Genomic DNA, 23,732 nt, shown 5'->3' with positions numbered 1-23,732 from the left:
CCAAGGAGAGATCGGACAGGATGGATGAGATAGAAAAACATATCAACAACAAAGATGGATCGTTCAAGCATTATATAATCAAAACCGAATAAGATATTTTCAAAAGCGAAGAGTACTAATAAACATATCTAAATACAAGACAGATCTAACATATTTTTATGATATAAGGTATTTAATTTTTGATACCGATTGTAACTATAAAAATTATAATTATGCTACTATTATGCAAAGAAAAAAAACTTTAATGTTAGAATCGAAATCAAATAACAATATATCAAGATCAGGATTTCATACCTTTCGAGATCATTCAGAAAATATTTATTTGATCTACAAACATATCATCATCGAATCCGTAAGTTGTAGCGATAACGATCTATAAGAATTAGACTTGGTTTCTCTGGACGTTAAGCGACAGAAGTGCCTGTAGTACCTGACGTGAGCATTGACGGTGACGGACTCTTGCCGTCGCATTTGAGGTCACCGTTGATGGCTCGAATCGTGGGCACAAATCCTGGGCCGGAAGCCATGAGCAAGTGATAGTTGTTCATCCAAAACCACAGGGCCGTCTTGAAGGAGACAACGGGTTCTTGGCCATGGTTTCCAGGGCGTCGAGGTCGTCGAACCCGATGCTGTTGCCGGCGAGGCGTAGTTGAAGTTCCACAAGAGCTGAAGAGGGCCGTGGCCGTGGTAGTTCTTCCCCGCGACGCACGGCCACCGGGTGTTGCTATTGTCGTAGTAGCCCCTCGTCGATGCGCCATTAACCTCCACTTGTGGGGTATTTACAGAGGGAGAAAAGATTTCGTGGACGCAACCATCCACATCAGAACATCACCTTCCTCTCCTCAGAGTGTTGTTCGCGTTCATCTCTGGCGATCTCAAACTTGGACAAAGGCCAAGTTTCATTCTGCATGGTCTTCTAACGCTGGATTGGCCAACAATGGTTTGGCAGAAAAGACCTACTTCCGTTCGACAAGAAGTGGTGGAAGGATTCCAAATGCCGATGATTGAAATGAGGTCAAAGGTGGCCTTTCATAAACTAGTCCATGATCGTTGGATGGTCTCTTCCTACAAATAATATATCTGTCCATGATCCTTGGATGGTCTCCTCCTACAATAATATATCTGTAACCATGTAATGTCTGTCTTTCCTTCCTCAATTCACACAAAAATAAAGCTAAATCACAAGTTTAAGTGATACACTCTTCTCAAAAGTCACAGAAACATTTCATGTCTGCCTTTCCTTCCTCAATTCACACAAAATAAAGCTAAATCACAAGTTTAAGTGATACACTCTTCTCAAAAGTCACAGAAACATTTCATGTCTGCGTTTCCTTCCTCAATTCACACAAAATAGAGCTAAATCAGATGCTTAAGCGATATCCTCTTGTCTAGGTTAGAATTCATGGTTTTCCAATCATAGTTATAGTCAAAAGATACATCCGACACTGTAAGGCTGGTATATAGTTCAATACCGTCAAGCTTCCATTGGGAAGCTGATACATCTCCGGCAAAGTTTACGCATTATATAGTTATTTTATCCATATCAAGCTATTTCATTCAGCACCAACGTTATTAACATCTCGGCAACAGGTCTCTGTTGGTAGCTTGAAGCTTAAACAGAACATAGCCTGAAAACATAATAATAGGGAGAAAAGGTTATGCAATTCAAAAAATAATGCAAAAAGACAATGAAAAAAATCAGGCTCTTTGCAGGTTATTACAAAGAAATATGATCAACAGGATAAAAGAAAATAAATAATCGAAGATTTAACTCCTGATAATTTTAAGTCGTCACAGTAATTGGATAGAGTATGTTGCTTGGATTCTAAGGCCCATGCTAGGTCTGCCGCCCTAAGCTGTGACCACAATGAGAACTGGAATTGAAAACGACAAATTTAGAAAAGTAAACAATGTATGTTAATACCTTGTTGGGGGCAACGTCCCTAACCCGATGGAAAATCGGGTCTGCTATCTTAGTACTCAAAAGAGACTCTGCTTTCTGCAAAAGAAAGAGATCAAAATTTTCAAAATCACTAAATAAATGAATTAAACAAACTGTGCTGCAGCAATTTGAGCAGATATTTATGAAAAGACTGTAGGTTGGCCTTATTGATGGCTACATCAGCAGACAATCCAAGGACCATCACATTTTTCACTATTATCTCTGATCAAGCCTTCTTAGTTTCCACCAGCTCTCCAGATACCACCAATCTGAAGTCTAAACCAAGAATTTGATTTTATCAGTATGTCCTTGCAGCAACATACTGACACAGTATATCATGGGCTTTGCACCAACCAACACAAGCCAAATTTGATGAAAGGGGGTGCCAATACACCTGTAACACCAAATGAAACTCCATGCCGATAAAATATGCCATGCCTGGCGCACCTCAATATGGTCAGTCCAAGCACTATTTTAAATGGTTTGCTTTCATAATATAAGAGAAAAAAATCCTTTTCAACCTTCTCTTCTTGTTGAATGCAGATAAAAGATACCAAAAGCTTTTGCTTTCTGAATTTTCTGAACTTCAGTTTTAAATGCATTTCAAATATTTTTCAATGAATGTGGAACTTGCCCTTGTTAGTTTTTGTTGAGATCAATGAATCAAACAAGGGAACATTGTTTCGACCAGACCGATACAAAACAAGCTAACGTACCGGTCCCAGTATGAATTCGATACAGGGGACCACTCAAACGGGGGCAGTCCAGTTCGCCATATTAAATAAAATACATCTGCTTGTGTCCTAATGGCGTCTTATGCTCAAGCTGGACCCATCGTGTGAGATCCTTTGCCACACATCGCCACAGCACACCGCCGCCACCTACCAGTGCATGCTTCTTCTCCTCTTTCTTCCTCTTCCTCTTCTTCCTCCTTCATCGTCCTCTTCCTCCATCACCTCCTCTTCTTTCTCTTCCTCCCTCTTCTCTTCTTTCTTTCTCTTCCTTCACCGTCACCTCTTCTTTCTTCCTCCTCCTTCCTCCCCTTCCTCCACCACCCCTTCCTCTTCTCCTTCTACATCTTTCTCTTTGAGTTCTTTCTCTTCAAATCTCCAGTACGTACTGGTGTACCAGATATCGGTACACCGATACTAAGTGGCACGTACGGGTACGACCCAAACAGTGATACGGGTCCGATACCCAAAACGGTGGTCCTTGAATCAAATCATACTTTATGTTATAGTATCTAACACTTCTTTACATTGATATACCAGAATCTGCTGTATTTGACATATTTGCTACTCTCATTAATCAAATAATATTAGCAGCAAATATAAACCAACTTATCTTAACAAGATCATTAGATTCATCCACAAATAATGCAGACAGATAGAAATTAATCTGTGGTGTGGTGCAACATGTAATCAAAAGGTCAATTGTCTCACCCTATATCGTCCATATACAATTGCTCCATCATAGATATTCAAATCAAATTAAAGTATCTTTCCAGGCTTTCTTTCTTTCTAAAAAACAACATATTTTATGATGACCTTTCAAGCAAACAAATATTATGTGCAATTCTTTCTTCTTTTCTCTATGTTCCTTTTATCAATTGTCCATTAGGAAAGAGTCAAAATTATATGGTGGTCCTTTTTAACATGAAACCATAGTAGTTTTATCGAACATTGACTTGACATCTTATTTGTTGCTTAATTGAGCTCTTTCCTAAAGCTTTTATGGCTAGGAACTATAATTTCTTAAAATTTTGCTCTTGGTATCATATTTGTTCTTGTATACATGTACCATAAAAGATTTTCTTCTATCCATTGGTTCTCTTGGATATCTTAGATTTATTAGTTTGTCAAACAGAATAAGAAACCAAATTAAATCTTTATTTCACAACTTCTCTATATACCTAAGTATATACAAGGTTGAATCTAGATTATGTCTTACAATAAGCTATCAGATTTTGAATTGTTAGATTTTATTCTTTAGAATCCACCTGAGATCAATAAAACCAACTGAATTGTTTAAGCGATATCCTCTAAAACAATCCAACTTTTTTTGTTTTCTGGATAAGTGGCACGATCACCATCCCAATTCGAAAACCTTCTTAGAAACCAAAAGTAAGGTGCCAGCCAAAAATATAACTCGGAATACATTTCATGCAAAGGCCTTGTATGACATGATCAGTAGTAACACATAATGGAATGTATTATACAGTCGCTGTCCTGCACATGCACTGCATGTAGTTGTTTAAACCCTGCCTAAACCCCAAAGAAGAATTATTGATATATTTGGTCTTTGGCTAAAGAGGGACACAATTAGGTTACTGTTTTCAAGTTTAAAAACATTTGTGTACCTATCGTTGTGCCAAGATCCAAACTATAGGATATGGTTAACAAAAGTTACGTCTAGTGACTACAGGATAAAAATGACAATAGGACAAAGATTCACATGTCATTCAATTTTGGAAAGAACCAACAACTTGGCATAGTTACCAGCAGATTTCTTTTATCAAGTGTTGCACAAGCCCGACAGTGAATCTGACTAAAAATCTTAAGTCCTCTCTGCATCAGATATGCAAATGTAGGTACCTCAGTGAAATTTTACTCTTACACAAAAAGAATTACCCATTGAAGCACAGCGAGTTGGTTCCAACCTTCTTGTAATCTAAAATATCCTTGCAGCTATTATAATTAGCTTCCAGCAGTTCCCGACTGAAACTGGTGTAATACTACAAAGTACAAACTGTAAGCACACAGGCTTATCCAGTACCAAGATCGAATAAAAAACCTTAGCTTCACAATACAACTGGATGTAGTTCCCTCTGTGCACATCCCCTGACTGTTACTTTCTTATACAACTAATAGTTAGTTACTTTCTTTGTTCCTTATTTGCACGATTAAATAAAATTTAACAAAAATAGCAGGGAAAGACACTAGAGAAATACTAAGATTTGAACTGCAAGACCCTTTATGGCTTGATTAAGATGTCTAATGTGAACTGTGGTGTAGACTTTGAATGATTAAACTTTTGGGAGCTAATATCCTGAGCTTTGAGGATCAATAAGAAAGAAAAGATATTTTAGTTTATTCAATTTGAGAAGGTAAAATAGTTGATTAGAAAGTTTTCAGAATTAGCTTATACAAAGTACAAGAACACAAACAATACAAGATCATAAATCACGTGTGAAGGACTCACAGATAATATTGATTCTTTGGTTTCAGTTGATCGAATGAAGCAATAGCAGTGTATCCAAGGTAAAGACCCCCTCCAGTGTTCCCTTTGAATAAGGCCCTTAAAGACATCTGTTTGGTCATTCACCATTAGTCAAGAAGATTACAACAATAATAGTCATGCATTTGTCATATTTCACAAGTAACCAAGTAGATATAATCCAAGTGAACAAAATACCAAGTAATACTAACCTTACTAGATATTATAATGATAACCTCATCAAAGACAAACCTACATAAAAAAATAGCTGCCTAGGAATTGCACGAGCCATCAAAGATCTATCAACTTTACAAACAGGACCGAAATAGGTTTAGGTGTATTCATCATGGAGATGGAGGTAAAATATATTAGACAGCCAATGTAGATATGTATATCTGTTCTCTAAAAATTTTAATCACTGCATCTCCAATGGTACTGCACCTTATAACATTCTGTATATGTTAGCTGGCCAAACCATTTCATTCAAATTCCAGTAAAAATGATAAAAACAAAAGCTCACCTAAAAAATCCAAAGCAGAAGCTGGAAGATTCATGATTACATGGTCAACATGCTCCCATGGCCTAAACACTGTTAAATGGAAGCCTTTGATTCTCTTGTTGGTATTCCTATTTCCCTGAAACACTGCAATTACAAATCTCTCTTCAGCAATTTGATCTAAAGAAGAAACCATAACTATATAACAAGAATTGGAAGGCCAATAGGATGGTAAATATTTCTCAATGGTAATTTCCACAATTATTACTACAAGATACTCAAGATGCCAGAAGTGAGGCAAGGAGATGTGTGACTACACTCCTCAGAAAGGGTCTCCTTAATTAGGCAGCTCTTGAGGTATCATATTATGTTAAGGTCTGTCATACTTGTGTGCTCAGTATGTAAAGGAAAAAAGAATCGGTTTCACCCTGTCTACATGAAAGAAAGTATTTCATAAGAGATGCTTTCTAATTACAGGAAAAATTGCCAATAGAAAAAGACTTCCGCTCTTGTTTCTCAATAGCAATATTCGGTAATCAAGATCTCCATACTATTTTGAAAACTATATGTTAACAATAAGAGTCCATCACATAACAATACAAAGTTTAAGACTAGTGCTATTAGTCTAAGTTGTAGCAGAAAAGTAATTACTGATGTTTTAATTCAGACACCAGTTTGACAGGCTGGACAGGGACCATTATAGCAGGAACATGGAGTTATTTAACACGAAAATTTTCTGAATTTAAATAAATACTCATACACATTCAGCAAACATACCTTCGCTAGCCTTGTCCAGCTGTCTTTTAACAGCAGTTTTTTTTTTTACAGATGACTCATTTACAGAATCTTGATTATCTTTTCCAGCATTGAGCATTTCTAGGGTAACAACTACAATATGGTTAACAGTTATTGTAGGAGTAAAGGGGAAAACACATGCACCTATTCTTGACTTAGTTATGAATTCCTCCGGTATCCGTACCTTCTTTTTCATCGGTTGCTAATTTGTGGTAATGATCTTCATTTGAAACAGCTTCTCCAGTTTTTTGCATACCATCAGAATCGGGCACTGTCATTACATGGTGCATGAAAGCCCTTGCATCCATGTTATATGCAAAAACACAGTCCTCTACCTTGTTAATATTTGCATTAATCTGTAGATAATGAACACTATCAGGATTTAAGTCGTTTGCATATACATGGCAACCTTTTCGTGCTGCTGGAATGGAAAAAGGACCTATTCCAGCAAACATATCACAAATTGTCTCTCCTCTTTGGAACAATGAAACCAAGCGAATGTGTTCATGTTCAAGTCTCGAGTTCCAATAGACCAAGCTATAATCAAGTTTAAATGTAACACCATACTGCCTTACTTCAGTGACCATATCACTTTTTCCTGCTAGAACTTCAAAAGTTGGCACTCGAAACTCATTTGTAATGGTTCCAATTTTATTCACCACAGTTTGAATTATTGGCTGATTTTTCTGCATGTAGGAGCAATAAAAGAGAGATTACACAAATCTTAATTTAATTTTGCAAAATAATCAAAGGAAGAATGCTATTAGCATTCAGCACAAATAATTCCTATTCGCTGTTGATAATGGGAAAGGAGCAATTGGAATATCATGCTGTGCATATATAACACTTGAAATGATCAGGTGAAGAAACACAGATACACCATGAACGAGAGAGAGAGAGAGAGAGAGAGAGAGAGAGAGAGAGAGAGAGAGAGAGGAATCTAAAGTTAATAATTTCTGGTAGGAAGGAGGCAGGACAAGCAATACATTAACTTTTGCAAACAAGTATCAGTTGTTCATCCAGGTCAGATGATACATGTGCTAATCTAACTTGGGTGCACATAACTTCTACACTAGGGATTCACTGTTTTAAGGTGCTCACCAACCTAGGAGCAGTTATACATAATTATATGTTAATATTTGCAATTGGAATGGTCCTTAATTAGATAAGCTAACTCCAGAAATTCTAGGATTCAGCATATTTAACATTATCCACTGGTAAGTCTGTTCTTTTGATGAGAGAAACAAAAAGAATGATAGTCTAATATACATGTGCACCTATGTATTTTTGCAATTAGATATTGACACTGTTAAGCCATTCCTATTTGACTTTTGATGTATGGACTTTTTATCAAGTATGGTGCAACAGAAAAAAGAGACAAAATGTGATGGTTATGCTAATTAATGTGGTTTTGCATTATACCAGGTACCTCACATCACATGATATGTGAATGACCTAAGAACAGTAATACTGATTGGTCATCTTAGTTCACCAGTGAGTGGTTTAAAATATAGCTCCAGCATGGGCACACTTCTTGGTTGTTCTTTAACAACAGTGCTATTCATACATAATTTGTCAAATGCTCACAAGCTTAAGAAAAAATTGGGAAATGTTGTTGGTGGAATGGTGTTGGGAAGATAACTTTGACCCCATCAATGGGGTTGGATGGTGTTGGGAAGGGGATTGGCTACCACAAAGAGAGGATCCTTAGCTGGGGATTGACAAAGACGGTGTTAAAATAAATATCTTTATCTGTGATTATAACCCTAAACTTATGGCATTGTACATGTTTACATCTCCTTAGACATATAGCTGTCTATTGCTGTACGATGCAAACAAGAAGCTCAAAGCTCATTCATGATTAGAGAGTATCTGCATGAGGCAGGTATATACAAGAAAAAAAAATCAGTAAGACATACATCATATATAACCTTTGCGATGACATCCTTATAAGGAAGTTGGTCTTCTGTCAAATTCAGATGAGCAACATGTCCTGTAGAGTGAAAGAATATATTTTGTTAATATAACAAGCCTCAGCAAATTAGACACTGCAAATAGAAGGGTCAAATTCGAAAGTAGAAAAAGAATTTTTGACAAAGTGAATAATCATCTTCATAAGTCATAGATAACAAAAACTTGCATAAACCTTAAGAAGCAGTAGAACAACGGATACTAAAAGGAACTTAACTACTGTTTCAAAGGAAGTTGGTACCTCCATTCCATGGGGTAGTATTTGCTTTAAAATATGATCTGCAACAAGAGAATAAAGGTTTAAAACAAATTATTCCTATATGCATGTTAGACAACCAGAGATTATCAACAGCTTATCATTCTAGGTTTCAAATTTACCTTTAATCCCCTATATACTTTATATATAATGAAATTTCAGTTTAATTGGAAAATGTCAGATTATCATTCTACCTTCCTGATGGTTCACCCATCATCTGCAATAAACAGGATGCTAAGATGACAGAAATGGTCTATGGGTGCAGAAAAAGATGGAGGCTGTAGCAAGGGACTAGGTGCAATGACAAGAAGAATAAGGCCATGTCAGCAGTCATGAAGATACACTGGCCAAAATGGCAATGTATTAGATGATTATGGAGGTCGACACCAGGCAAATGATAATGGTGGGTGACAGCATGCATGGTAACCTAGTTGCTGCAGAAGGCATCATCATTGATGTAGATGGAGGTGGTGCTGCAAGCGGCAGCAGCCCTGATTTGTTAAACGCGATGAAGATAAATGTAGCAGAAGTAACAATGGAGGCGAAACTGGGAAATTTTGTGAGTGGTTGTAGAGGTTGTATATGCCAGGAAATAGCATTGGCTGGAAGAAGTATGGTATATTGGTGTAAGTTTTGCAAGTAAGGTAAATGGCCAATGTAGGAAAACATCAGGGATTCCAGCAAGGAGGTAGCAAGAAGACCACCCATGGTAAGTGATCGTTGCGGTGATGTCAGGAAGAAGTACGAGGTTCAATGTTGATTTTGGTGGTGGAGTACAAAGGTAATTGCGAGTCTCATAATTAAGGAATTCGCTAGGTCACATTCTATAATACGGGGAAAAAATGAATTAGGTTGCACAAAGAGTATAAGGTAGTGAGTTATTTCCTTAGAAGGTCCACAAAATTCACAGATCAAGCGTTAGTTACAGAAAGTAGCATCTTCACATTTGTGTAGTTCTGAAAAATACAAGACTTGATGAATTATCAACCAAGTGTTTTTTAAGAACTGCAAGGTCTCCAGGCCGTTGCCTTTTGGTAAATGGGTATTATCAAATGCAAGGCCATACTCTTTAATGCTTCACCCATGGTGGCTCGTAGAATAACTCTTACATAAGGCATTTCATATTTTATTTTTTTTCATGGTCTTAGGAAAACTGCTAATAGAACGTAATTTGGTGGGATGAAAACCTGGAATTAAATTTAAGGATGAGATTGTAATAATCCTAATATTTCCATGATCACCTAATTGTTTGTATATCCTCAACGAAACAGGGCAAAAAGCCATATCAATGAACTACAGTTAATAAGGTGACTAAACATGAAGAGTGCCAAATGCAACTAACCTGCACCCCAATATGGATATCCTAGTGTTAATGAATATGGCACTGCTTCAATGTTGCATAGACCCTTTAGGGGATCCAACACATGACTTGGAATTTCAGATAAATCTGTACTAGAAACAAGATAAAATTGTTAGCTGAAATACATGAGAGAAGATGCTTAAATACAACAATGAAACAGCATATATTACTCTAAATAAAGAAACAAATATTGCTATGCTCTCGGGGGACTTAGTTCCTTTGTTTAATTTTTCCTGACTAGTGTCTCTCTGAATAATCATAGCAGATATAATTGCAAAAAGAATAAACACAAGAAATAAACTAGAGCTTGTAAGCTTTACAGCTGCATGAAATACCAACTTCTAATATTTAGGCATAAAGCCTCACCAGAATTTTGTATCTTTTCAGATAGTATGACAAGACGATTTTTCTCACTAGTTGGATCCTCAACAATGGGTTTGATACGAGCTCTGTCCAGCATATATCTGCAATGGATAACATTTCCATACTTTAAAAGTGAGGACAGCCTGCTTCGCAAGTGCAGGTGCATTCTAGATATTGGCCCAATAACTAATTGTGTAACTATCTATATTTAAATAAGCAAAAAAGACAATAGCCCACATAAAAATGGATAGATGGTAGAGGGGATGATAAGTATCATAGATACTATAGAAAGACAAACATCTATTCCAAAATAAAGTGTCGTCATTTTGGCTGTCTCTTTGTCTCACAATCTCTTGCTATGAAGAATTGAAATTACAGACTGACACCAGTTTTGGTAAACTATTGGAATACCAACCTGTATTGCCCCATATAAGTGAATAAAATAATGAAAAAAAGGAATGTATATGTTCTGTATCAAGCTAACTCAATTCAACGAGAATTTTTTTTTTTTTAAAAGCATCATACTATATTGCTAAAGTTCTAATACCAATACTTGGTCAGACTGGTAAATTTGATTGATATCTAAATCCTTGCTTGTCTTATAGTGTCATAAAAACGAAGATTGCCTAGTGAAATTTATATGGCCAAACTGAGTACATTAATTTGTTAGCAGCTTCCTTTAGGCTTAGTTGGGTGTGTATATCACTAAACATGACACCTGAGTACCACAAAAAAAAGGTAGGCTACTTATGCTAAACTTTGAGGCTTCCAAATTGGTCAATTATAGGATTCCTCTTCACCTAATTCTAAAAGAAACGTAAGACTTGAACGTGCTACTTAGACCAAAATTCTCATTTGGTTTCCACTATTCAATATGGTAACCAACTTAACTGCCACAAAAACTAAAACAAGAGATTTCTGTGAATAAAAAAGATGATTTAGTAGGTAAAAAGAAACACATTTGGAGATAAAAGATGGATTTGTAAATCCACCGAAATGGATCTGTAAGTATCCACTTCGGTTGTGCAGTCCTACCACTCTGCCCTTATGCATTATGTCATTAGGGTTCAGAGTTCAGACCACATATTAGTCGCATAGGATTATACTGGGCCATATATAGCTTGTGCACCCTCTTAAATTTCAAGCAGTTCTAGAGTTGTTTGGAGGAGAACCCTAATATTAGTGATTAGAGATTCTACTAACACTGAATAGAAATAGCACCATAAATCAACAAAATTGGCCAAAACAGTGAAACTGAATTTTTTAGGTTTAAATTCAATGTCTCAGTTTACACCAGCAATTTAAAACTCCCTTGAAAAAACCTACTAGAAGAACAACATTGTGCAAGTCAATGAACAATTGTTACTGGCTTTATAAACTATCAATGGACCTAGGTAAGTCCTATCAATGTCTCACCAACTTTGCAGGGATGCTTCATATCAGCCAATTGTTAAAGGAACTGACCTCAAACTGGGAATATACAACAGTAATGTAAATGCTGTACTCTCTTCATATGTGATGTGTCAACTCAGCTTTCCACATTTCAGTTTATATATATAATTCAGCACCTCAACTGACGAAAGTAAGTCATTCATGTAAGCCTTGAATCCACTGCAAGATATTGTCGTAAGCTTCTTATGCTTGACTTGCTACCACCAATGACAATGACCAATTCAAAGTGACCCAAAGTGACTACGCACCATCTTTTAAAATATTGATTGAAACTCAAGAAAGACATCAATTCCCTAATTATTCTCCTTATAATGAACGTTGTCATATTGTATTTCTCTTACAAGATCCTCTATGGTACAAGACTCCTGTGAGGATCAATTGATCCATCCCTAGGTGGCCTCTGACTTTGTATGCTACACTGTGTTCTATTTTTTCACATCGTAATAACTAATAATCCATTTAGTTGACATCCAAACACAATTTATCATCCGTTAGCGTCCAAATACAGTTGCATGCTACACTGTGATCCTATAGGCAAAGAATAGGTTCATCCCTTATGATTCTAAACACATTTTTCGTCAAATTATATTGGTGCGTCGCGTGATTCCTCGTTCATATCTCTCTTCAACTCATAAATATTATTTCTTGAATTCCAGCATACCATACCAAACGGATGAAACAAGTTAGTAAAGGAGAATGAAGTATATTTCAACGGTTATAGCACTCACCCGTGGAGGAGGCGGCCGACGGACGTGCAATGTTCCCGTGGAATCCGGAGAGACCAGAGCTGGAGATTCACGTCAAATTTGCTCTCATCCAACAACGACACCTCCGCCTCCCTTCCCCTGTGCTCGTCCGCCTCGGATTGAGGCTTCGTTGCTACTTGACAAGAACCGACCTCGCCTCGGCTTGTCGGATTCGTGCCGCCATCCTTGGGTTCCGCCGGATGGGCCTCCCGGGATGGGCACACGGAGCCGCCCCCGGTTAACAGGACGGCGGTGCGGGCGGCAGAAGCTTCGCCAGCCGCCGCATCCATGACCTACGGAGAACAACCAAACTGACGCAGAGAAATGGGTACGGGTTTCCTTGAACCGCCACACCGACTCAATTCCTGAACATAATAACCGAACCGGTCTACGTAAATCTTGATTATAAAATCGAACCAATCCCGGTTCGACCCGGTCGCGCGATTTGGGAGTTTTGGTCAATTAACCCCGGTCTCGACCCAGACGTTGGACCGCGGGACCAAAGACTCGGACTCTTTTTTCGGTCCCACCTAAACATGACCCCTGATTGGACGCCGAGTGGCCCCATGAAATGGGACCCACTTGTCTACTCCCTCCTCTTTATGCCTACATTTCTTGCACAGAGGCAACACTGTAAACTTTCTCATCAAACTGTTCCTATAATGCTTAATCTTGCAGAACAATAAGAAAAATAAAAAAGACGAGAAGGTAAAAAAAAAAAAGTGCAGGATAAAGCAGAATGAATAGGAGGAAGGAAAAAAAAAGAAAGAGGACTAGAAATAAGAGAACCAAGAAAATGTAAAAGACCAGAAAGGTGAGGTGCCACAAAGCAAGGAAGAAAGTGTATAAAGAAGAAAACGATGAAGAAAAGAAGAAAGAGATGATGACAAACAAATTAATGGAGGATGGGCAAGAAGAGGAGGAGACTGAAGGAAAAAAAAAATAATGGAGGACGTACAAGAAGAGAAAGAGAAGAATAAACGAACAGGAAAAAGGTCCCAACATGTCATGTGATGGCAGAAGGATGGCAAAAAGAGATTAGAATGCACACACTTTTTTGCAATCTTTGATGACACTTTGCCTCAGTCTTGCAAGAAAGAAGTTACTGTTCAAGCAAAATAAATTTCCCTGCAGGATTTCATAGATACAGTTGCGCAGTTACTATAGTAAATAGAAATTTACCCAAAAAGAACAGCAGCCAACTGTAGATCACACGATAAAATTTTTCTTTCACGTTCCGGAATGTCATGCGATATATAACAGAAGGAATGACAACTGACTACTATGAATGAGTCTGGAAGATCCATGAAAGAAAACCCAAACTGCAACCCTCTATTGATAGTTGAATGAAGACCAGGAGGGAGTAGGGAAAACTCCTGGAGTCACAGTATAAGGTGAAAACACATAAACAGCTCCAAGTATGAAATTCACTTCAATCAGAGCCAACATCTACCCCTCTACTTGTCAAGAATTCTTTGGCCTCCACAATATCCTGCATAGCAAAGGAAAATTAACACTCGAATCAGCTGCCCTGCATAACATGACAAATAACTCTTTTGTAATATAGACCAGATTCCAGAAATACAAGCATACGCAAACAAACACACTTCATGTTTGCAGAAAACAAGTAAATTTGCATATAAAGTGTGAGCACACAATTAAACTCGACAGTCCAACTTACGCTGAATCATGAACATTAAATTGAACGGAACACATAAGCCTTTGATTCTTCAACAGATTGACTATCGAATTCAAGTGAATGAAAAAGATCGAACTCAAAGAACCAATACGCCTCATGCCAGTTAGGGCCTAGCACTCAGACACAATTTCCTTGTCAAGCATTTTAAAATGGGCCAAGGCAAAATTTCATAATAAAGCTCTATTCACAAAGGTACATTGGTGAATCTGATTGGCAAAAATTATAAGAAACTGAAATCTTAAAATCACCTTAATTCTGAAAGACTTGGAGCTATATGTCAAATATCTAGTAACCCATTAATGTTACCAATCAGCTCAATCCCCAGCATGGCAATTTTGTTTTGGAAAAAACTTGGCAAACAACCTCATTATTATAATCAAATAAAATGAGATTTCAAAGCTATAAAGATAATGGCAGAACCAGTAAATGATAAGCTTGCATCACCTTGACAAAACACCTAGGTGCTTTTGTAACAGAAACTCAGGTGTAATAAGAGAAGGGACAATGATTGAAACAAGATTCTGTTTGGTACTTGTGGTTGTCATCCATGTACTTTCATCTTTGTGGTTTAAATGAAGAAGCAGGAAGTATTTCTAAAGGCTATATCATCCAAATTGGCTAAGTAGTAATCGTAGCAGAAGAAAATAGTTCAGTTAAAAAGAAATCATTATGTACTGTGAGTAAGAAAATTTACTCAAGGATTTTTGTTCCTGGCATTGCACAAAGACAAGTGATGTTTCATGAAATTTGACCTTAATTTTTTTTCCGGTAAGAAAAGAAACCCGTAAATAACTAGACCAAAATAGCATGATCTTTAGGCACATAATTGATAAGAAATAGCATTTATGGTTAAAGCAACCTTTTGTAGTAGTACAGCTTCCTGGGGACATGTCGGAAACAGAATCAAGCCAATTCCAACCATGAGAAGACCATAGCATCCTAAAGAAATGATGAGATAAACTGGAAGCTGGAAAGTAGAAGATAAACTTGTTGGCACCCTAAAGAGGAAGATGACCATTTTTAAACTTCAAAAAATATAAATAAGAGGCATGAAACTGACCAACCAAGTGTAGCTACGAGGAACTACTGATGTTTGGAGTAGGCTGATCCAAAGGCCAGCAACAACCACCACCAAAGCCATGATCTTTAGAATATGCTTCATTGTCAGCACAACAATTACTTGTAGGCTGTTACCTATAAGCAAAGAAACATAATGCAGCCCATATTTCAGTCAAGTCATTATTGTTAATTTCGTTATGTTAGGTTGAGTTTATAGGTTTATATATGAGTCATTTTCCATTTTGACTGAACTGGTTGGATGTATATTTATGGTAAATTGGTAAGGATGATCAGCAAGAGGTCAGGTTTATTTTGATCAAAGGGGGATTCTTAAGTTTCCCACCAAATGTACTTCGAATTTTTAAGGGCTAAGAAAACAGACACGAGAAAACTCTCATCAGTTGCTCTTTGATTACTGTTCATCCAGGAATGCCACTTGAGCAAACCAAAAACACCCCAAATTACAGACAGGCAGTGTGTATTTGGTTTTCAATTAATGAAATCTTGCTGCTTTGAGATCTGATGGACCTGGATTTGGTTTCCTTACTTCCCTCAAATCATTCTTTCTTAATTTTATTCATCCCACGGCTTCTACTCCACCATTCCTTTCACTCCCAAATCCTAAAAAGTCATATTTTACGTCCTCCCATAATTTCTTTCATTCCCAAATCCTAAGAAAACTATCTTTTTCCATCCTCCCATGGAGGATCATGAACTCTAAGGACCACTAGAAGCCACAAAGATGGACAGCATGCTTCATTGAAGATGGGTCCTAAAGATGCCTCCTGAACCCCATCCCTGTGAGTTATGGGTTCTCTGTCCACATCAATACTAAGATATTTATTCTTCTATCCTCTCCTAGTCTCGTATTAACATCAACACCAACACCAAGACTTCTATCCTTCTTGCATCTCCTGTTCACATCAACACTGACTTTTCTCCTTCTATGCTCTCCCCTTCTCTCAATCCTCCTCTTCTCTACCATTTCATTACTTCCACTTTAATCTCACTATTTACGTCTTTCCTCTTCGATAGTCACTACTACCAAAGACAATGGTACTGTCCCTTCTGATCAATTGTGGCTCCCTGACCACCTACATGAATAATCCCTTGGCAATAAGAGATTCAATTTTTAATTTTGGATATCCTTTTTACATCTGAAACAATTGTGCTTGAAATGCTTAAGTATGTGGGCTTGACACTGGCTATTGAATTGCTACCTAGTCCCTAAGCAAGCATCAACAACTTGATAATTTCTTTACGTCTGGGATTTATTGCACGAGAACAGCTCATGTAAGACAAAGATAAACATAAGCAAGATTGGAGAAAAACCCTAAGTCAAACTATACGCGTAAATAGACAATAATCATAAACAGCAAAATTTGCTCTTTTTTGCCCTAAAAATCGTCATCCTCACCGAATCTCATTCATGACAAAAGCACCTAAAACTCCAAATTGTCAAATTCTTTCAGAAATCCGTTCTCGAAACTTTCCAGAGGTCCAGCCACAAGTCCTCTATCCTCATCCTAGCGTGGCTTTCCCCACATGTCCATCGGCAGTCCGCGATCCGTTCTTGATCGCGAGTCTAGGTTTGACCGGTTCCGGGCGACCAGATCCGAAGAGGAAAAAGGAAGAGGAGAACAGCATAAGGACCGAAGCCAACCTGCAGCGGAACCGCTCGTTGGATCCCACTGCCGCTGCCCCGCTCACGTCGTCGCCGCTCGTCGCGACGAGAAGGGGAGAAGTGAGACGCGCCGACTCGTAACGGAGGGCTTTACTCATTTGAGGTTTGACGAATTATATATATATATATATATATATATATATATATATATATATATATATATATATATATATATATATTAAATATTAAATCATTCCACTTCCATAAAAAAAAATAACATTGTTCCAATAAAGTCAAGTTGACTATTATTAATGATGGGTATAATTGTATCTAAAACATCAAAACTTTAAATATTACAAAATAATTTTATTAATTTCATCAATTATTTGACCCTCGAGATTTCCAAAATTTTAATTTTTGAGTTTTATGGAAATAGTAATGTCAAACTAAAAATTAGAAGAGCTAATAAAAAAGCTACAGATTTTTCAGGGATATCTATTTTTTTATCTATTTGCCCTTGCAACTAAGCATAATTAACATCGACTAATATGAATTTAAATAATGCATATAAAGATATAAATAGTTAAATTTCTCAAGCAACAAAGTCTTCGAGGGATTAATTTTAGTTAGAGCTTCAAACCATTATATAATGGAACTAAAAAAGATTAACTATAAGGGGATATATATATATATATATATATATATATTTCAATGTTTTGCAGGTATATATATGCTAAGCTGAAATTTAGAGGCATAAAAAGAATCACTGACCTTAAACTGGATTGTATGAGATATCAGTCAAAACAGTACATATGCTTTGGTGGTATGACTATGCTACAAAAGTAGTAGACTTCTTGACATTTGAAATAACAAGTAATTGGCAAACATTTTCTGCAAACATCTGAACTATTTGTTTTGCAAGTTCATTGAGCTACTCTCATCCTGTAGATTCTGCAGCAGGTCTAATGATTCATATGCATCAAGCATGCATGTGGTGTGATTGTTGTTCAAGAAATCTGATGTCAGTCTCTAATTCTTGCAGGAAGAGAATTGTGGCATCAATTGTTAGGGTGAGAGCCTGTGGGGGTCTTTAAATGATACATGGACAGGAGGCTGAGGAAGCAGCTAAATAAGTTGGCCAATCACTACCATCTTTAATTGCAGGACTTGGTCAAGAAGAGGGGTAGAAATCTTGTTCCTTGAATCCACATCACATGCTCTCAAGAGCAGATGCAGGTGACAAATCTTCATACAAACTGGGCAAGCATGAATGCTGCATTTAAGATGAGAGTGGCAGTTACATTAGTCCCTCGGCTTATCCCACAGTGAAGCTGATGGATACAAGAAAATTGTGGAATTCAATGCTGCAGGAGTGCATGAAACTAAGTAGAACTGCAGTAGGTTGGTTTTTAATGGATTCTTGTTTCCTGCTGCTGTGGAGTTCCATGGTGCAGTAATGGAGGAAGCTGTCAGCTTCATTTAGTGATCAGCACAGATCATATATATATATATATATATATATATATATATATATATATATATATATATATATATATATATATATATATATATATATATATATATATATATATATATATATTGGAGACCTCTCCATTTCTTGAGCACATATCAGCCCTTCTTGCAATGCTGGCACTGTTAGGCTGTGTAATATCATAAATCTGATCCAAAGGAATTTTAGAAGATTCTTTGTGTATTTTCAAGCAATGTTTCTACTGTGTTATTGGCTGCTAAGGTTCAATTATTGGTACAAGAGGAGAAGTAAAGTGATTTTTATGTGAAAAAGTCACTCGTTTTCACTATCCTCACAAGAAATGGAATTGAATTCTATTCCATGCATAATTGTACTACACAGATGTGCCTTGAGACATAATAGTTTTGCTTCTAGAGATTAAGTACATGTATTTATATGCTGTTGTTCAGTCTGCCTTGACTGTTTTGACCACCTCTCTGAGTATGTGAATCTTTTTTCTTTTTCCGATTTTTGTTTAAGAGAAGACTGATTGGACAAATGAAGTTAATTTGTTGATACTGGTTGACTATCTAAACTTTGCACTGTCAAGTTTATAATTCGAGGACTTTGGTCAAAGTTTGAAGAAGCTTAGGATGTCATCATTGGAGAGATGAATTCTTATTAGTTGCAGTGCAGGAATACAAACTAAATCTTCACAGAATTGGAGAAGCACTCTTGAATGATGTTTTTGGTTCTTCAGAAACACTGCTTCTGCCATCAACATGGCTGGCTGTCTGAAGAGGCTTCTGAAACACTGCAACTTCCTCAAATTTGCTACCTAATGCAATGGAAATCCAAATCCCCACAAGCACTTTCATTACTCTGAATTTTGACTCTTTTTGGACCTCGCATTGTTGCTTTTATTCGAAGATAACGCAGACTTTTTTTCGGAACATAATCCAGCTTGATCCTTCTTTTTCCTCCATGAATGGTCAAGAGATGAACAGAATCACAAAAGAAAATAACACCTCTCAGAGTGAAATCTGTTGTGTTCTGCTCACTGTCACATCCTTTCCCAGCCTCTTCCAAACAGATTAATCAGTGTTCAAATTTGACTTCCATGTTAAGACAGCTTCCATCTCAGATCAAATGTCTTCATGTATGCTTGTTGTCTTGCAAGCAGAATCCATCAATATCAGAGCTTTTAACTGTAAGAAAAACTACATATATATATATAAAGCATTGCTATGAGGGGGTAATGCAGGGAAATCAAATTGTTCATGCTTAGTTGATCTTTATCTCTTCCTGTATAGGCTGAACAGTACATCTTGACAATTACAATTAGGAGTCCATTATAAGCAACTTGGATACATTTAAAGAAATCAAAGTCAAACATGCAAAGTAGCTGACCATGACTTGCAATGCTCTCTCTTGTCTTATTGCTAACCAATGTATGAAGCTCCTACCGACACAAGTAAAGATGTTACTCCTAAGATCAGATCGCAAAAGAGCAACTTTATCGTAGAAACCTTGCTCTGGTTTCTCTCTATCTTTCTAATTATAAATGACAGCTACAGTTTCAAAATCTTCAGCCAAATTAACTGAGAAATTGTGTTATTTGGTGAGCTGACAGTACTTGAATCTGATTTCACTGCACCACAAGCTCCAGTTCTGCAGGCTGCCATTAAACCATCTTGCCCAAAGTTGCTCAAAGTCATTAACTGCGAAGTAATCAACACCTATCAAGTTCTTAAAGCATTTCATGTTGTGTGATGGGTTTTGCTGACTACATCCACCACCTGAGGTACCGAAGTTGAGAACACAAGGCCAGTAAATGTATACATCTATCTATGAATACGAAGAAGAGATCAAAAGAAACGACAAAAATGATCGATTTCCTTTTTCTTTTTTGGCTCCGTAGAATATATCTAAATATGTATGTATGTATGCATGTGTATCACGTAAGAGTGTACTCGAGAAGAGATGCCCGAGCAAGAAGAGATGGGAGCAGTGAGATCAGCCATGGCGTGGGCTGCGACATTAAACTGTCAATGGATATAACTTCACACCATTAAATATGTGTTGAAGCCCCAACGACCACAGATTGGCACCTCAATTCATTGAGCACTGCCCATCGTACAGTCATGATATGTGGAAGCTCCTGCACGCCATATTTGTTCCTTCTTCATTAGCCTTTGCCCATTTACTACGTCTTGGTGGCTGCGGTGGTGAGCCTGCATTTCTCGATAAGTATTTATTAACCTCTCTCTCTCTCTCTCTCTCTCTCTCTCTCTCTCTCAGATGTCTTCTTTGCTTCATCGTGAGAATTTGGGTTGAGCAAGGCCATGAATGCCCACCAAGAAGAAGCAGTTCATAAATTTCGCGGGAGTTTAATGCTTGAGGTGGTATTTATAGGGATTCTGGTGCCATGTAAGGTGTATGAGAGATCGATCTACACGATGCTTTCCTATCATCCGAAGTTTTCTTGGACCAATGGCACTAAATAAGATCGACAAACTGCTTTCATGTAGCGATGAGAATCAACCAGGAACTTGGCATCGTGCATGGCTTATGTTGATGTGACCAAACACCAACCATGCGCTTTGTTATTGCTGTGGATTAGCGTCTAAGTACACTGTTACAATAACTATTGAATGATTGCAAACTGCCAACTTAATGGGGTCACGAAGCGACTGTTACTCTCATCAACATGAACAGTCGTGGTGGATGGAAGGATGCCAACATTTTAATGGGATCATTAGCGGAGAAAAATGATGTTAGGATCACATGGAATGATGTGTTTAACATTAACATGGTTGACCAACTACATTCAGCAGCATCGCTCGTTCAAGCAAGGGAGGATTTAAACGGTGGTATTTGAGGCATTTAAGGTCACTCTACTCATCAACTTTAAATGCAAGGCCTGTGCTCCTTTTAATGGGGTTGGATGAAGTCTATTTAAGAACCCTCTTTAAGTATCAACCCTCTCCTTCCTCCTGCATGACCACATCAATCTAAAAGGGAGAGCAGCCTCAGCTTTTCTCTTCACTAAAGCTTTGCTCTCTCTCTCTCTCTCTCTCTCTCTCTCTTTCTCTCTCTCTCTCTGTACACACTTCGTCTCCTTTATCATAGCCTTCTTCTTTCCTTTGTGTGTATACATGTTCCATTTGGGTGCAGGAAGGAAGGCCTGGTGCTCGATTCGAGTGAGCTATGGATCAGATGGAGCTTTCCCTAGGAGGGTCGTCCCTGTCACTCTTAAGTGAGAGCACCAATAGCTCACCTACAAGGTCGGAGGCCAACCCTAGGAGGAAGAGGAAGCAAACTTGGGATGACCCTACGATTCACACGAGTATTGACCTCCAGCTCAATGATCCCTTGCCCCTGGATTGGGAGCAGTGCTTGGACCTACAAGTGATCACCTCTCTCTCTCTCTCGCTCTCTAGTGCAACTACTACTGTCTTAGTACCATCCTTAAAGCTTGTGAAAAGAATACATGAAGATCTTGGAGTGTGATTCATAGTCTTGCAATTTTGCTGCTTCAACCACTCATTCTCTGCATCATGCATTGTGGTTATAATCAAACACTTTGATTATGGTTTTGTCGTATGGATTGCTTAATTTCCTTCTGTTGACCTGACAACAATCTTGTAGCAGTCCGGAAGGATTTACTTCTTGAACAGAAAGACCTTGAGAAAGAGCTGGAGCAGACCCAAGGAGCAAAAGCTAGACCTGGAGCTCAACATCGCCACCTTCGCAAGCTCAGAAAATAAGACTACCTCCGCTAGTCCAGAGAAGCCAACCAAGTCTTCTTCATCCGGCAACATGGTCGCAGCCGTGTGCGTGAACTGCCACCTCCTCGTCATGCTGTGCAAGTCATCTCCTTCTTGCCCAAACTGCAAGCATAACTCACTGCCTCCACCAGCACAACCGATATCCGGCAAGCTCGAGACGGTCAAGTCATTGGAGACTCTCAGCCTTCTTCACTAGTCAGCGCACTCGCAGACGAACCAAAGAACCCTTCTAAGAAGCTTTCTCTCTCTATATAGTTAGCGTTATAGATTGAATGACCGAGAGAAAGAGAAGCAGCAATGTACGTAGTAGCAGTATGTTCATTTATAAGCTTTTACTGTATGCAGTGTGTGTTGCACAGTGTAATGGCAGTGTTAAGTGTAGTAGATGAAGGGCATGAATGCCACCTGCTCTCGTCATACATTCTATTCCCTTCTCTTTCTCCTGTTTCAATTCCACATGGGATTAAAACTTACTGATGGAGTAATAATTTTGGGCACCGGGAAAACTGGCACTCACTGCCAAGGAAAGGAGGAGCAATCCCAAGTATGGAACACCAACCCATGCTGATGCCTACCTGAGACCTGAGGGTGTGTGCAACTCCCTAGTACTTACTGCCTTTTATCATATCAAACCAAGCTAAAGCTGGTAACAAGTTGATTTGTTCTCGGCAAAATGGATCGACTAAATGAAGCCATCAGCAAAACAGAGTGAACTCTGGCAAAAGTGGACGTGGAAAAGACTCCACTAGTCCACCCAGAGTCCTCGGTTCCTGTAGTGCCTAACCAAATCAGAGCACCTCCACATGCCAAGGCATTTGATTCCACTGGAATATTGTGTGACATCAATCAAATATTCCTCCGAAGGAATCGGCTCGGGTGTTTGATTCGTGTGAGATTAATTAATCGTGTGTAGTTCCACGATTGCTGGACCTGTCTTCCTTTTCATCATCCTCATGGCAATTGAACCTGGCACTCACCCCCCACTTCCTCTTCCTTCAACATGCATGGCTGCTGATGCTGCACTACTGCTGCAAGTGATTCATGCATGGCCTGTAGAAAGATGCTCTCTCTGTGTGAAGGAATCTCAATCGTGGGTGGCGGCCGACCACAACTCCATTTCCTTCGACGGCAAGAAGTAGAGCCCGGTTTAGTCTCTCACTGCATTAGAAAAAGAGAAGCTTTACTCAGCATGTGTTGCAGACATGACCTTTAAAGTAGATCTCATGGCATCAGAAAATGAGCACAGAAGAAAGCAGCCTTAGGAAGTTCTATTTTGTGTGTTACGTCATTCCATCTTCTCCTCCAAACCGGAAAGGTGAGAGCAAGGATAACGAAGTATCAAGAGAAGATGCTTGTGAAATGAGGGATGTCCTTGTCTTCTGCAAGCAAAGCATCCAAGCAATGTGGACGGAAATGGGATTCCTTCCTCGTAACAAGCAATTAGATCACAGTGACTTGGTAGAGATTCCATCTGAGGTATGCAGCATCAGT

The 23,732-nt window shown here is 38.2% G+C and overlaps 3 protein-coding genes across 7 annotated transcripts; 1 reads left to right on the top strand and 2 right to left on the bottom strand.

Moving 5' to 3' along the window:
- Positions 1-1,351: 1,351 nt before the first annotated feature.
- On the bottom strand, positions 1,352-13,669 carry LOC135639415 (tRNA (guanine(37)-N1)-methyltransferase 1-like). Of its 4 annotated transcripts, none has more exons than XM_065153157.1 (11): positions 12,580-13,669; positions 10,403-10,500; positions 10,019-10,123; positions 8,639-8,699; positions 8,369-8,444; positions 6,634-7,135; positions 6,432-6,542; positions 5,679-5,801; positions 5,144-5,250; positions 1,925-1,999; positions 1,352-1,628 (listed from the first exon to the last, which is right to left on the bottom strand). In XM_065153157.1, exons 1-11 carry the CDS (start codon positions 12,885-12,887, stop codon positions 1,554-1,556), a joined length of 1,641 nt encoding a protein of 546 aa, XP_065009229.1. In that variant the 5' UTR covers positions 12,888-13,669; the 3' UTR covers positions 1,352-1,553. The 4 variants fall into 4 exon arrangements, with proteins under 4 accessions (XP_065009229.1, XP_065009230.1, XP_065009232.1 ...); XM_065153158.1 differs by having other exon boundaries at positions 6,432-6,530; XM_065153160.1 differs by lacking the exon at positions 6,432-6,542.
- Positions 13,670-13,800: 131 nt separating this feature from the next.
- On the bottom strand, positions 13,801-17,143 carry LOC103987164 (dolichol-phosphate mannose synthase subunit 3). Its single transcript, XM_009405378.3, has 4 exons — positions 17,019-17,143; positions 15,357-15,490; positions 15,156-15,263; positions 13,801-14,089 (listed from the first exon to the last, which is right to left on the bottom strand). The coding sequence occupies exons 2-4, from the start codon at positions 15,456-15,458 to the stop codon at positions 14,030-14,032; spliced, it is 270 nt and encodes an 89-aa protein (XP_009403653.1). The 5' UTR covers positions 15,459-15,490; positions 17,019-17,143; the 3' UTR covers positions 13,801-14,029.
- A 4,320-nt stretch (positions 17,144-21,463) lies between these two features.
- Positions 21,464-22,652, top strand: LOC103988268 (protein CURLY FLAG LEAF 1-like). Of its 2 annotated transcripts, none has more exons than XM_009406818.3 (2): positions 21,464-21,861; positions 22,105-22,652. In XM_009406818.3, exons 1-2 carry the CDS (start codon positions 21,661-21,663, stop codon positions 22,435-22,437), a joined length of 534 nt encoding a protein of 177 aa, XP_009405093.1. In that variant the 5' UTR covers positions 21,464-21,660; the 3' UTR covers positions 22,438-22,652. The 2 variants fall into 2 exon arrangements, with proteins under 2 accessions (XP_009405093.1, XP_018682929.1); XM_018827384.2 differs by having other exon boundaries at positions 22,102-22,652.
- Positions 22,653-23,732: the final 1,080 nt, after the last annotated feature.

This window comes from Musa acuminata, chromosome BXJ3-6, assembly GCF_036884655.1.
Source record: "Musa acuminata AAA Group cultivar baxijiao chromosome BXJ3-6, Cavendish_Baxijiao_AAA, whole genome shotgun sequence".
NCBI lineage: Eukaryota > Viridiplantae > Streptophyta > Magnoliopsida > Zingiberales > Musaceae > Musa > Musa acuminata.
The sequence above is the reverse complement of the archived record's forward strand: the minus strand, read 5'-3'. Positions and strand labels throughout refer to the sequence as shown.

What these genes read in the sequence shown, in the direction of transcription:
- LOC103987164 (XM_009405378.3), bottom strand. Translation starts at nt 15,458, where the DNA reads ATGAAGCATATTCTAAAGATCATGGCTTTGGTGGTGGTTGTTGCTGGC. An exon ending in CTCGTAGCTACACTTGGTTG is followed by an intron (nt 15,264 to 15,356) that starts GTCAGTTTCATG and finishes TCTACTTTCCAG; the next exon opens with CTTCCAGTTTATCTCATCAT. An exon ending in AAGCTGTACTACTACAAAAG is followed by an intron (nt 14,090 to 15,155) that starts GTTGCTTTAACC and finishes TTTGCTATGCAG; the next exon opens with GATATTGTGGAGGCCAAAGA.
- LOC135639415 (XM_065153157.1), bottom strand. Translation starts at nt 12,887, where the DNA reads ATGGATGCGGCGGCTGGCGAAGCTTCTGCCGCCCGCACCGCCGTCCTG. An exon ending in CCAACTTCCTTTGAAACAGT is followed by an intron (nt 8,445 to 8,638) that starts AGTTAAGTTCCT and finishes CTTTCACTCTAC; the next exon opens with AGGACATGTTGCTCATCTGA. An exon ending in TTCTGCTTTGGATTTTTTAG is followed by an intron (nt 5,251 to 5,678) that starts GTGAGCTTTTGT and finishes ATGACCAAACAG; the next exon opens with ATGTCTTTAAGGGCCTTATT.
- LOC103988268 (XM_018827384.2), top strand. Translation starts at nt 21,661, where the DNA reads ATGGATCAGATGGAGCTTTCCCTAGGAGGGTCGTCCCTGTCACTCTTA. An exon ending in AGCAGTGCTTGGACCTACAA is followed by an intron (nt 21,862 to 22,101) that starts GTGATCACCTCT and finishes ACAATCTTGTAG; the next exon opens with CAGTCCGGAAGGATTTACTT.